Below are 13,679 nucleotides of genomic sequence, written 5' to 3'. Positions count from 1 at the left end.
AAATTTCAGTTTAAAGAAATCGTAATTATTTTTTATTTGAAGTTATTTACGGCCATTTCATATGCCTATATTATCATTTTTTTCATTATGATATTGTGTGACAGAGGTCCTAATTTAACGACAACTCTTGTGTTTAAACTGTTAAACAAATTAACAGTATACTATATGCAAAGACTCACACTGGACAAATTAATCATTAAATCTACAATGAATGGGAAGTAAGCATTTGTCCCTCTATTTACATTGTTTTTTATCATGATAGAGTTTTTTTTCTCTAACCCGTGATATTAAAGAAAAGATGAAACTGATCAAACAGCAAAGCTCAGTCTTGTATGGTATGAAATTACTGAGGGTGTATATCTCATACACCATCACTCACTTACTAAGGCTCGATTGGTCATTGTTGGCTCGGGTACTACTTACATGTACCCTGGGTAGTATACTTACATGTACCCCGGGTACGGAATATATACTTAAACGTACCCGGTGATATTAGACTGTACCTGAGTTGTATATCCTCCCAAAATCCGATACGCTACTGATTACCGTTAAACGATATTGTTTACCTTAAACAAACTTCTATTTTAAAATTTCTGCATCATGTTGCTTTTTATCCCCACACTTTTTGAAAAGCGTGGGGATTTTGATCATATTGTGGGTATCTCCGCCGTCCGTCCGTCCTGGCCTGGCCACTATCTCCTCCTACACTATATGCACTAGAACCTTGAAACTTACACACATGGTAGCTATGAGCATATGTGCGACCCTGCACTATTTGGAATTTTGATCTGACCCCTGGGTCAAAAGTTATGTGGTTGGGCCCGGGCCGGGTCAGAGATTTTACTCATTTTTTAGGTTATTTTACTATAATTTCTTCATTTCTACACTGATTGTCTTCAAATTGATACCAAACCTCTCTTATGACAATACGGTAAATCTCAACTATGCATGGCCCCATTACCAACCCTGGGGGCCCCGCCCACATAGGCCACTCCCACTAAAAATTGCAGTTTTACTATAATTTCTTAATTTCTACACTGATTCACTTCAAATTGATACTGAACCTTTCTTATGACAAAACTATCAACCTCAGATATGCATGGGCCCCATTACCAACCCTGGGGAACCCCACCCACATAGGCCACGCCCACCCAAAAATGCCTTTTACTATAATTTCTTCATTTCTACAACGATTCACTTCACATTGATACGGAACCTCGGCCCCATTATCAACCCTGGAGCGCCCCGCCCACATAGGCCACACCCACCAAAAATTGCCTTTTACTATAATTTCTTCATTTCTACACCGATTTACTTCAAATTGATACTGAACCTCTCTTATGACAATACGATCAATCTCAACTATGTATGGCCCCATTACCAACCCTGGGGCAACCCGCGCACATAGGCCACGCCCATCCAAAATTGCCTTTTACTATAATTTCTTCAATTCTACACCAGTTCACTTCTAATTGATAATGAACTTCTCTTATGACAATACGGTCAATCTCAACTATGCATGGCCCCATTACCAACCCTGGGATGCCCCTGGGTCAAACATGCGGCGTGGGGATACGCGTCGGCCTCTGCAGCACCATTTCTAGTTGAGTATGCATGTCTATAATATAAAGGCTGTTTAAAGGAAAATTGACCTAAATGTGAACATAATTAATTTTTACAAATTAGCCGACAACAACTGATTTAGCATTAAAATTCTCAGTTACGTTTTAGTATATTTATCGTACCCAGGGTACATGTAAGTATACTTAAGAGTACCTGAGGTGCATGTAAGTACATGTAGTACCTGTGCCAACAATGACCAATGGAGCCTTACTAACTGTATAATGATTATATCTCACCAACTACCTTAACCTTGTGTTTATTAACCTGAAATTTATGTAAAATCTGGCTTTTTTACTTTAATTTTTCATTCAATTGATTATGCAATTTTTGACTTATCTCGTGGGAAATTATTTGAATCTTTGGATTTTAATGTATTTTAATGTTGTGTTTGTCACGCATAATTCAGTGTTTTCCAAAAAAATTGAGTAGCCAGTTATATGGGCAGCAACTATGCGGTAAAACAAAAGCATTTGTGACATTTAACTTGATGTATTTGGGAAAAGTAGCCGGCATGTAAAAGAAGTCGTTTTAATGCAGGTATTACATTGTAAATATTTATTTATTATTTCGAAGATAACAGTCATTGCAACGTGTTTAGTGAATATTACATCGATAGGCTGGCATGAAAAGTAGCTCCTTTTGAAGCACAAACTGCATCCAAGAATATATCATGGCTGACCCGGTTTGATGAGGCCTGTTTTTGATAATAATTTATTACTATTTTTACTTCCGTGTTCATAATCTTTACGGGCGCCATGCTGGAAATAGTCCGTTTCCCACAATGCATTTACAGCGTTGACACACTGGGTCTATACCGGGAAAAACCACGCGCCAGTTTTGGCGCCTGACGTCATCCCGCCGAAATTTTCATTGGGCAATTCATATGTAAACGTCATTGTATTCGCAAAAAGGCGGTAAACTTTAAAAGCCAGACATTGAGGGCAAAGCGCGAAAGTAAAATGTCTCGGATATTGGGAAAAAAACGCGCGTGTTAGTCAGTTAAATAGTTACTTAGTTAGTTACTTATTTTGTTTAAAGTTCATAAATTTATATTGAAAAGTGTAAGGCAATAATAACTTAAACGGACTAATGCACAATGTGACCAACGGACTGTCGGATTACTAACGGTAAGAAAACATGCAGTTTATTGTCAATATTGATTTATTGGCTTTGCGTAATGCCCCTTTTCGCACTGTTTTCAGAAACTTGTGTTTACAATCACACTCGCATATGGAAATATCATGAATATAAGTGACATGAACGCCTGTGAATGTCTTTGCTGCAACTAGTTTAGTGGAGTGTAACATATATTATGCGCATGCGCTTCGATTGTTTTATTACATGCGGTATTGGCAGCCATTTAAAGAAATGTGAAAACAACACATTAATCTTACTTGTTCTCGTTCTAATTAATAGAATTTTTCAACAGCTTGGTCGAGTATCGAGGTAAATATATTTAAATGCGTTTGCATATAAACTGAATACCGTATGAAACGTGTAGATGATGCTTTTCTGCATTTATTAACGACTGCAATTGTTTGTGAAATACCATTGTTTTTTACTGTTATAAAATTGTGTATTTCTAATATTTGGGTATAATACGTGTGTCTGGATATATTAAATATATTATATGGTTGTTTTATATTGTGCATATACAATGAATAACTTATGAGGGCTTAGTGTGATTCAGAATACAGTTTGGATCCTGATGAGACGCCATGGTTTGTGGCGTCTCATAAAGTGCAAATATTTCAAGGGAGATGACTGTTATAAGTTTCTGATCAGCACAAATTACACAATTAACTCCCTTTCTTTACGGGCTCCATGAAAATGCTATGTCCACGTATAAAACTGTTTTACAGTGTGAAGACCCTACATAAAAATGCGGATTTTTTTCTTACGTGGTATCTTGCGACACACATTTTCAAGTCTATTTCATTACATTTGGCATATATATTAATAAAAATGGCATCGTATGAACATGTCGTCATAGTATATAAGCAACATTGAAGCCTAATATACATTCATCTATTACAGTGATTCATTTTGAAATCTACATCAATGAGTCTCTGGGACTCGCATATTTTTAAACAATGGGTCCAAACTGAAAACAATGGGTCCCAGATTGTGTCTTTGTAAATTCGTAACAAATAATCTACTTAACATGATACATTATAGCATGGGTCTCTTTTGTGCAATTTTACAGCTAAAAACAGAAATATGTTTATAGCAAGTAAAATCTTTGTTTTACTTTTTATAAAAAACAGTGAAACATACAACATCTTAAACAGAGAACGTTTAACATCTTTAACAATTTGGACTGACTAGACTTTTAATAAATTGGATGACTAATGTTTATAATTTTTTTTGTCAAAATTAGCCCTTTCAAACAGTGTGACAAAATACAATTTTTCCTTTGGTCAAAAGGTTTACAACTTCAATACAGATTTAGTGTAACAACACTCATACTGTATTTTAGGTGAATAGCCTTGTTTTTTCTCCAAACAGGGAGAGCTTTTTCCACAAGTTCATTCCGGGCACAACTTCACTCTCATGAGTTTATCTTGTTTCCCAACAGTTAACCTGTTCCTGAATTTGGTCGAGACCTTATTCTGTATAGAAAAAAACCCTCTCACATCCTGCAGTATAAACAGTAGATGTCTGTGTTGGTATATGTACTTACATTCTACGTAAAATATGACGGAATACTGTACGATCTGTATCACTATTATGTATGTACCGTATACAAATAAAAGATGCTATTGATTTCAGAACTTGCAAATTTTAATTGTCACTTAAGAAAAACCAACACTGCTCAATTAATCCAGAAACGTATAATAACATCGCTTTACTAAATAAATAATAACTGTCTGCGCTCACAACAGACGAACGCAAACTGTGTTTTCCGCAATTTATTCTTCATATTTAAACCACATGGTTTACATCGAGGCTGCGTTATCGATAAATATCTACACAGCGAGTTACAATTGTTCAGGATCAATTTCAAAAAGCTTTTTCTGTCGCATTTTCTCTGTTTACTATCCGGGACAGCCAATTAATCGTCCACTAACTTTTAATAAAACGCCATAACTGATTGGATAATTGATATATTTCAACCAATCAAAATACGCGTACTACATTCCCAATGTAGTAATGTGACTTCCGTTCTACTTTTCAAAACGGTGTTGACATGTGTTTTGCTTATATCCACGAATCGTATTCGATATCATGTACAACTTTGACAATGTTGAAAATTAGAGTTTTTAAACAATGCGTCCCGAGAACGCACATGTTTGAGAATGATGCGTCCCCAGAAAAAACGTGCGTCTGGCACGCGGGACGCACATCAAAATGAATCACTGCTATTATTATTTGGGCACAAATAATTTTACCGTATGAAGACCCTACATAAAAATGCTGATTTTGTTCTTACTTGGTACCTGGCGACACACATTTTCAAGTCTATTTCATTAAATTTGGCATAGATATATATAAAAATGGCATCGTATGAACCAGTAGTCATAGTATAAGCAACATGGAAGCCTAATATGCATTCATCTATTATCATTTGGGCACAAATAATAATACCGTGTCAAGATCCTACATAAAAATGCTGATTTTTTTCTTATTTGGTACCTGGCGACACACATTTTCAAGTCTGTTTCATTAAATTTGGCATAGATATTTATAAAATTGGCATCGTATGAACCAGTATTCAAAGTATAAGCAACATTGAAGCCTAATATGCATTCATCTATGATTATTTGGGCACAAACAATTTTACTTTGTGAAAGCCCTACATAAAAATGCTGATTTTTTTCTTACTTGGTATTCTGGCAACACACATTTTCAAGTCTGTTTCATTAAATTTGGCATCTATATTAATAAAAATGGCATTGTATGAACATGTCGTCATAGTATAAGCATAGAAGCATAATACGCATTCATCTATTATAATTTGGGCTCATACAATTTTACCGTGTTAGCACCATATATCAAGTTGCAGATTTTTTTAATATTCGCCACATACCCACAGGCATTTTCATTAATATCTCAGAAAAAAAGACATATAAATTAATACACATGGCATCTAAAGAACATTTTATCATAGTTAAACATGGTTCCCAGCCAACCTGGAAATCAGGGAAAACTGGAAAAAGACTCTTTTTTTCCAGTCAGGGAAAAGTCTGGGAATTTGGAAAGTTTGTGAAATCAGGGAAAAATCAGGGAATTTTGTTTGGTCAGACTTTCCCGACTTGTGTCGAGAAGTCCATACAATTTAAACAGCAAATCATTTCCTCTGCATATCTAACGTGACTTTGTAGTATACGTGTAGCTTAGTTATGTCTGCAACTGCTATTTATTCAGGGTGTCTAAAACAAGAAATAGGTCAAAATCATGATCCTGGAAGTTTTATTTTCCATCAGGGAAAAATCAGGGAATTTTGTTCATACAAAAAGCTGGGATTCCTGTTAAAGCAATATAGAGGCATGAAATGCATTTTTCTGTTATATGTCCACAAATAATTCCACTTAGTGATGACCCAGCTTGAATATGAGGATTTGTTGAATTATTATTGCTAACCGACATACATTTTTAGTAGTACATCAGGATTCAATACCTATACCTTAGTGAAAATGGCATCGGAAGAACATTTGTTCATTGTACTAGATAGAATGATACATTATATCTATCCATCTTATACTTTATTGCAGTTTCAGTAATATTTGGTCTATAAATGATTTCAACATGATATAATTATTAATCATTGCTAGGAAATGTTTACATTTGTATATATGAAACAAAAATTAAAAAAGACGTTTTTTTCCCCCATTTATGTATATATATATATCTATGTATACATCTTTTGTTGCAAACAGTTATGCAACATGTGTCAGAAAACACCCAGGACAAATATATGGACGGAATGATTTTTTCACTTATGTGGGTGTATGTTGGCTCCACTTCACACGATACAGTCATTGTAGTTTAATTGAAAAACGCATCTTACAATGTGAGATGAGTACTGGGTTCAAGCCCCAGCAGTGGCCTATCATGTGTGATATACAGAGCCCATTATGATTAAATATACACAGTTATCTATTTAAACAATTCAATTAAATATAAGGAATAATGTTAAAGGGGAATTGCTGCTTAACCATTTTTGGGATTGTATTGTAATTTTTTGCCAAATTTGACATTCAATAACAGGGTTTATATACATCCCAAGCATAACTGTTTCTAAATAAAATAAAAAAAACAAGTCGAAGTGTGCAGAATATCAAAAATTTGAAACTTTCTGATGTCTAAAAGTCATTAAATGCCACTTAAAGTTTACATTTTTTTGTACAAAATGACCCATTTTGTGCTGTTCATTATTGGTTAATGTTTTACGCTGTCAGGTCCAAAAGCGCACATTCTGTAGCTTGTTTGGACCATAATCTATAATGCGGCCATGTTTCAGCAGATTCGGCCCAGTGGTTCTGATTTTATACGCCGTGCCTAGCTTTTAATGAGTATTACTCACTGACTTATGCATATGAGCTCGGCTGTTTTCGGAGAATACCTGAGGTATTCTCATAGCCAGCTCATCGTATCGTGTCATGTCTTTTCGCCTTCTGGCGTCCGCCATGCTAAAACCTTAACATTGACCCATTGTACCCACAATTTTCGTACCCACATTTTTTTTCGTAACCAAAGTTTTCGTACCCACATTTGTTTAGTACCAAAAATTTGTGTTCCCGCATTTTCTTACCCAATATTTTCGAACCCACATTTTTTTAGTTCCCACTCATTCCATCCCGCGAAACCCTTAAGGTGTCGCAACTCTAGTTATGTGAATAAATACTGAAGCTTTTATATAACTTTAAAACTCTTTCGCAAAAGATATTTGTACTTTAATATCATTTGCAAGACAAATACAACAATCATATCGAATTTGTTCGACACTGAATTTAAATAGAGGTGAAGAGACCATGTCTAAGCAATGTGGCAAATTAAAGAACTACATTAACACCAGACAATACCAAACTTCGTCTGACCAACGGACATATCTGACAGAATATAACAAGGTTCAATCGATTTTGCAATTCCGTCAGACCAAAATGCCGACTCCAAAAAATATCCTATTTAATATCGTCTGATGCTCCGTGGGATTCCAATATTTGTCATCAAAACATGTAAAACTAAATACGTAAATACCAGTGTCGTTTTTATGTTTCCGATCTATTTGTGTCCTCCAATAAGAATAGCTCGCACATGTTCGGTTTTACGCATTATTTTCTGAAATCACTCTGATTGCGCAAGACTATTTCGTAAAATATTCTGAACGTAAAGACAGAATTTACTGAGTGTGTTCCGATTTTTATCTGAAATACGAACTGTTGCAACTCGGTATATTCCGTGACAGCTTCTGGATATTTCGGATTTTTCAAACGGATATTTATAAAGTACTAGTTCCACGCTTATATCGCATGTCAATTTGCAAAATGCGAAAGCCGGGACCATGCAGCAAGGTGCTCGCATATATTAGGGGTCAATGGTCTTCGATGTAAACAGCATTGCAAAGCGAATATAACGTGGACGTATTACTGTTATCTGATGATTTCGTTTTCAAAATATTGTTGTCTTCTTTCCAAAAGATTATTTCACAACTAATTTTATCGTCATATAAGATATTACCTGGTACTGCCTATTGGCAAAAAAAAAAAAAGTCAAGACTCAATTGATTGATCATCTTTTAATTTAAGGTACCTCAGATGAGCAGGAGACTGCTGAACCTGATGATGTCGTAGACTCTGACGCAGAAACTCAACCAGTGATTACTGTTCAGATTTTCAGGAGGGAGGAGACAATGAGAAGAAGATAAGCAATTATTTTAATTCCAATCTCCATTCGGATATCTGATTATATCTAGTAATAGATAGTAACATACTTTTTTATGATGTTACTAGATAGTAACATACTTGTAATATGGCATTATGATATAAATAAATACTATGTGTGACTGTCATTTCATTTTGTGTTTTCTCCCTTTTTGTTTGGACTGACAAACACTCATCCGGTCTGACAGGCATTGTCAATCCGTCAGACCGAATATCTGACAACAATCTGGAAGTTTGGCATTGTCTGTAACACTAATACATGTATATTTTGCTCAGATGCCAGTCCATGGCCAATGTATGGCCAATGGGGTAAATTATGATTTCATAGAAATAAAGTATCGCAGTCACAAATGCAACATATTTTACAATGTAAAATCTTTCTGCCTGAAAGAGCTGTTGTTGACACACAGAACAGCAGGTCACAGAAGATGTGAACAGGTAGCAGCATTTTTTAATAGCAATTAAAAGGTTTGAACTGATTGTAAAAAAAACATGCCTTCTTTTGCTGTCGTACATTGACTCTGGTTAAGTAATTTGAGATGCATAGTGACACTTGAAAACACTTCTATTCTCAATTTGAAACATTTTTTAGAAAAACAGCTTCAACACTAATTTGCCAATTTTAGACAAAACATCGCAAATTTTCACAATCATAGGGACACGGCCCCATTTCTAAAACAGTGAAAAAAATACCACCGTGTAAAGGTGTGAGCTCAAAAATCAATGGACGGGAACGAAACTCACTATATCTGTAAGTCATGTAGATAGACTCGCGTACCAAAAATCAGCTCAATATCTGAGTGTTGCTTAAAAAACATCCGGAAAAGTTCTTATAGAGAAAATTTTTAATTCCAAGGCACTTCACCAACAAGAGCACCGCATAATGGGTGCCACGCTCGGCTGCGAAAGCTTGTCAGATTTTTTTTTTTAAGAGGTCACAGTGACCTTGACCTTTGACCTAGTAACCCAAAAATGGGTGTGGCGTGTAGAACTTATCAAGGTGCATCTACATATAGTTTCAAAGTTGTAGGTGGAAGGACTTTGATTTTAGAGCCAATGTTAAAAACCTTAACAAACCTTGACACGGACAGGACAAGCTGGCTATGACAATTCCTAGGGTTTTCTCCGAAAATAGCCAAGCTAAAAATCAGTGGAATGAAATGAAACTCACAATACATCTGTAGGTCATGTAGTTAGAATCAGATACTAAAAATCAGCGTAACTTTGCTTAAAAAAACTTGGAAAAACGGAATGCTGGAAGGACTGTGCGACTGCTATATGCAACCCCTAAAGGGGACTTAAAAAGCACTGTTAAGTTCCTTAGATTACGCACTGTCAGGGTTTTTTTTTTAGAAAGAGGGGAAGACGCTGGACGCTGGGTAAGAGGGGAAAATCGAGCGCGAAAGAGACATATTTGGGGAAAAAATAAAAACTGTTCATTTCAATGTCAATAACTCACCTACAGACTTCAGGGTTTTTTTTAAGAAAAAGAGGCATGTCTCTGGCCTTTTTGTTCTTAAACACATGAACAAGTATGATATTAAAGTCAAAGTCCTAAATAAAGTTGCAGGTGTAGATCTAATAATGGGAAATGTTTTCAACTGGGGCTGGGGAACGATGTCAATATTATGATTTCAATTTCATGATGAATGGGTTGACGATCTAGATCAGCTACAGTACATGTATTGGAAGGGAAAGGTGCGGCAGCTGCCGATTGTCTACTTTCACTTTCACAATAATCCGACAGTATTAATCAATGTTGATTACATGTACCTCCGAATCCTGCTGGGTTTCAACGGTTTTTGATGATTCATTCTTAAAAAATGCGTCAACTCAATTAATATTTTCCGAGTCCGAACGTTTTATTTTGTTCGTGTATGAACGCCAATTGTGAGACTTTTTTCTGTTTTAACGTTTATATCTTGGCTTTCACATAACCCGGATGAAAATTCGACTGGTTTCCGGTAATTAATTGACGAAACATCCTTCTCGCGCAAGACAGGAATCCAGTAAAATAGTCACATGATTAATACGATTAGTTGCCCGGTTTCCATGACGTAATTTAAGAGCTATATGTCGGATAAGTGTCGACTTCCCAAAAGAAAAAAACATTTCTTTGAGGGTAAAATATTATATTTTGGTGAAAAATTATATTTTTTGAGGGGAAATGGTATTTTTAGGGGAAAAATTCTGGTAGGGGAAGACGCCGAATATCGGCGTCACTTTCTTAGTAAAAAAAACCCTTGACTGTAATGAAATCTTCCTTAAAAAAATGTCCTTTTTGTATTCAAAGAACAATTTAACCAACTCAAATTCTAATTCTAGAATTCCATCAAATTAGAATTCTGACGGAAAAACAAAGCATCAACAATATTCTCCATTCTACTTGTGAGCATAAGAACATATTTAGGCATAAACATACCCTTAATTTCAAACATTTTTAATGTGGATATGGGGAGGACATGGGTTCCATCTCCACTTATAGAGCATTCATAAGATCTACCCTAAAGACACCAATTACTGGTTTTACCCAGGAAACTGACTCTAGAGCATTTCAATTAGTCTTGGGCTTTCGATGCAATCAAGCTATAATAAATACAAAATAGGTTTAAAACTTATTTTGAACATTCTTTGGCACATACCTTGGAGTTTCCATTCAACCCACGGTGATTATTTTTCGTAGTAAGGGGACGCCGTGGGCTCCTAGGACTGGGCAGTTTACTGGATGACAAGGGAGGCGACCCAGGTCTAAGTCTAGGTGACTGGCCTTTGTTACCTCCCTTTGAACCAGAGACGCCGGGATATGTAGAAGACAGAGGCTCTCCATTTAAAAGCTGCCGCAAATTCTCTCGCAGCATATTCTGCGTGTCCTGTTGACTGATCCATCGTAAGAACAGTTCGTCAACTTTGTGTTTCAGTACAGGTTTTAATGCCATTATAGAAGAGATTGGAGTAAATTTCTTGCACTGATCCTCACGTCATTGTATCCAGAATTGGGGATATTTTAATCCTGAAAGAATATGAAGCAATTAACATATGTTGTTGGGATTTTAAAATGTTATCCACAATGAATTTATGTACATGAGCCTCCTACTAAGAAAAGAAATGCATGTGCGTACAGTGTTGTCATAGGTTAGCCTGTGCAGTTCGCACAGGATTATCAGCGACAACTCTTTTGAGTTTCATGGAAATTTTTGTGTAAATGAAGTCTTCTCTAAACAATAAGTCTTGGTGGAAAGGCAGACTGCACAGGCTAATCTGGGTAAACACATTACACACATTCATTAAGCCCCATGACAACTTGACAAGGCTCATATCTATTTTAATTATTTTGTCAAAAGTCTGTTTTCAAACATTTTGGTTTTAACCCTTTTCCACTCAGAAGCATTTTAAATTTATCTAGTTTAAAGTGCAACAGAATTATACCCCTGTATTATAAACTCAATAAACCAAGTATTAAGTTTATAGAAAAAGTTCACTATCTTTTTGGAGAATTTTTTGTTAGATTTTTGGGGGAAAATGTTACTTATTTGCCATTGGGAAGCAGTCTGTAAGAGGCTGTTATTTTAAGAAAAATCACTGCTGGGAAAGAAACATAGGTAGGGACAAGATTCCTATACGCAATTAAAATGGACCTTATCTAAATTTACATTTAAATGGGGTGATACAATTGTATTTTTATTATGTGAAACAAAAAATTGTGAAATCAATAATATTCCTAGTGACTTATAAAAAGACTTTAATAACTATTTCATTCTTTACAAACAAAATAAAACAATCTCATTGAAATAACGCTATAACAAAACTAGAAATGGCGAGGCAGAGGCCAACGCGTATCCCCACACCGCATGTTTGACCCAGGGGGTGCCCCAGGGTTGGTAATGGGGCCATGCATAGTTGAGATTGACCGCATTGTCATAAGAGATGTTCAGTACCAATTTGAAGTAAATCAGTGTAGAAATGAAGAAGTTATACAGTGCCCCAGATAATTATTTGGGAAATAGGGTTTTCACCCATTGATTATGAAAAATAGGGTGATTTCATTCTTGAAATAGGGTGAAATGAGTTATACAAATGCATACCGTAAAATCATTGCTGCTTTACTTCTGTTGAAGCTGCACACTTGTATTGATTCAATAAAACTGAATACATACTATCATAATTAACTTAAAACAAGATGACCATGATGGTCCTGAATCGCTCACCTGACTAACCTTGCTACATCAACTTAACTTCTATCAGACCTATATACAATCCCAAGCCAGATTTCATTAATTAATACATTCTGACAAAATTTCATTAAGACATGATGAAAACTGTGACCTCTTTCATCTCAGGGGTTTTTCAGCACTGTCTGCGCCTCCGGAAAAGGGAGGCACTCCCAAAGCAAACAGACCTGATCCTAAAACAAAATTATAAAAACATTCCCAATCCCCCCCCCCCCCCAAAAAAAAAAAAAATTAAAAAAAAATTTTTTTTTTTTTTTTTTTTTAAGAATGAAGTGTCTTATAACTTGTGTGACTAACCAGTGTTTGTTTTGGTCAAAAATATTTGCTATAAGGTTTTGACTGTTTAGTTCTTATCTCAGAGTGTAACTGTAACTGAAAAACAAAACTGCAGTACTTCAATAAACGTTGAACATGCCCAATATTGCATCTGTTTATATAAAGAAGACAAAATAACAAATAAAAACAAATTTATTTGTTAAACCACTGAATTATTTAAGCATGATAAATTCACAATTTTTCCCAAATGAGCTGTTTCATCAAAAATTCCCAAAATGACCAATTTTGTAGATAAAAAAGTCCCAATTTGGTCAGACTCCATTTCCAAAAGTAGGCAGAAAAACCCCTGCATCTACACAAGCTTTTACTAGAATTGGCCCGGTGACCTAATTTTGGACCCCAGATGAGCCATACACGATCAAAAATCAGATACTACCAAGATAAACATTCTGACCATATTTTATTGAGATCAGATGAAAACTATGACCTCTTTTGTCTACACAAGGTTTTTCTATGATTTGACCTAGTGACCTAGTTTTTGACCCCAGATGACCTAAATACAATCCCAACCCAGATTTCATCAAGATAAACATTCTAGCAAAATTTTATTAAGTTTGGATGAAAACTGTGACCTCTACTGTCTACAAAAGTTTTTTTCAAACTTTGA

At 35.5% G+C, this 13,679-nt stretch overlaps 1 protein-coding gene across 1 annotated transcript in view; it reads right to left on the bottom strand.

Moving 5' to 3' along the window:
* LOC127834361 (serine/threonine-protein phosphatase 2A regulatory subunit B'' subunit beta-like) overlaps positions 1-13,679 on the bottom strand; it is a 93,956-nt gene that overhangs the window by 68,771 nt on the left and 11,506 nt on the right. The window contains exon 2 of the mRNA XM_052360127.1: positions 11,150-11,517. Within this exon, the coding sequence (XP_052216087.1) occupies positions 11,150-11,443 (294 nt within the window). The 5' untranslated portion in view covers positions 11,444-11,517. The remainder of the gene's footprint in view (positions 1-11,149; positions 11,518-13,679) is intronic.

The sequence above is a fragment of the Dreissena polymorpha genome, chromosome 6, assembly GCF_020536995.1.
Source record: "Dreissena polymorpha isolate Duluth1 chromosome 6, UMN_Dpol_1.0, whole genome shotgun sequence".
NCBI classification, from domain to species: domain Eukaryota; kingdom Metazoa; phylum Mollusca; class Bivalvia; order Myida; family Dreissenidae; genus Dreissena; species Dreissena polymorpha.
Note: the sequence above shows the minus strand (reverse complement) of the source record. Positions and strands in the feature narration are given on the sequence as shown.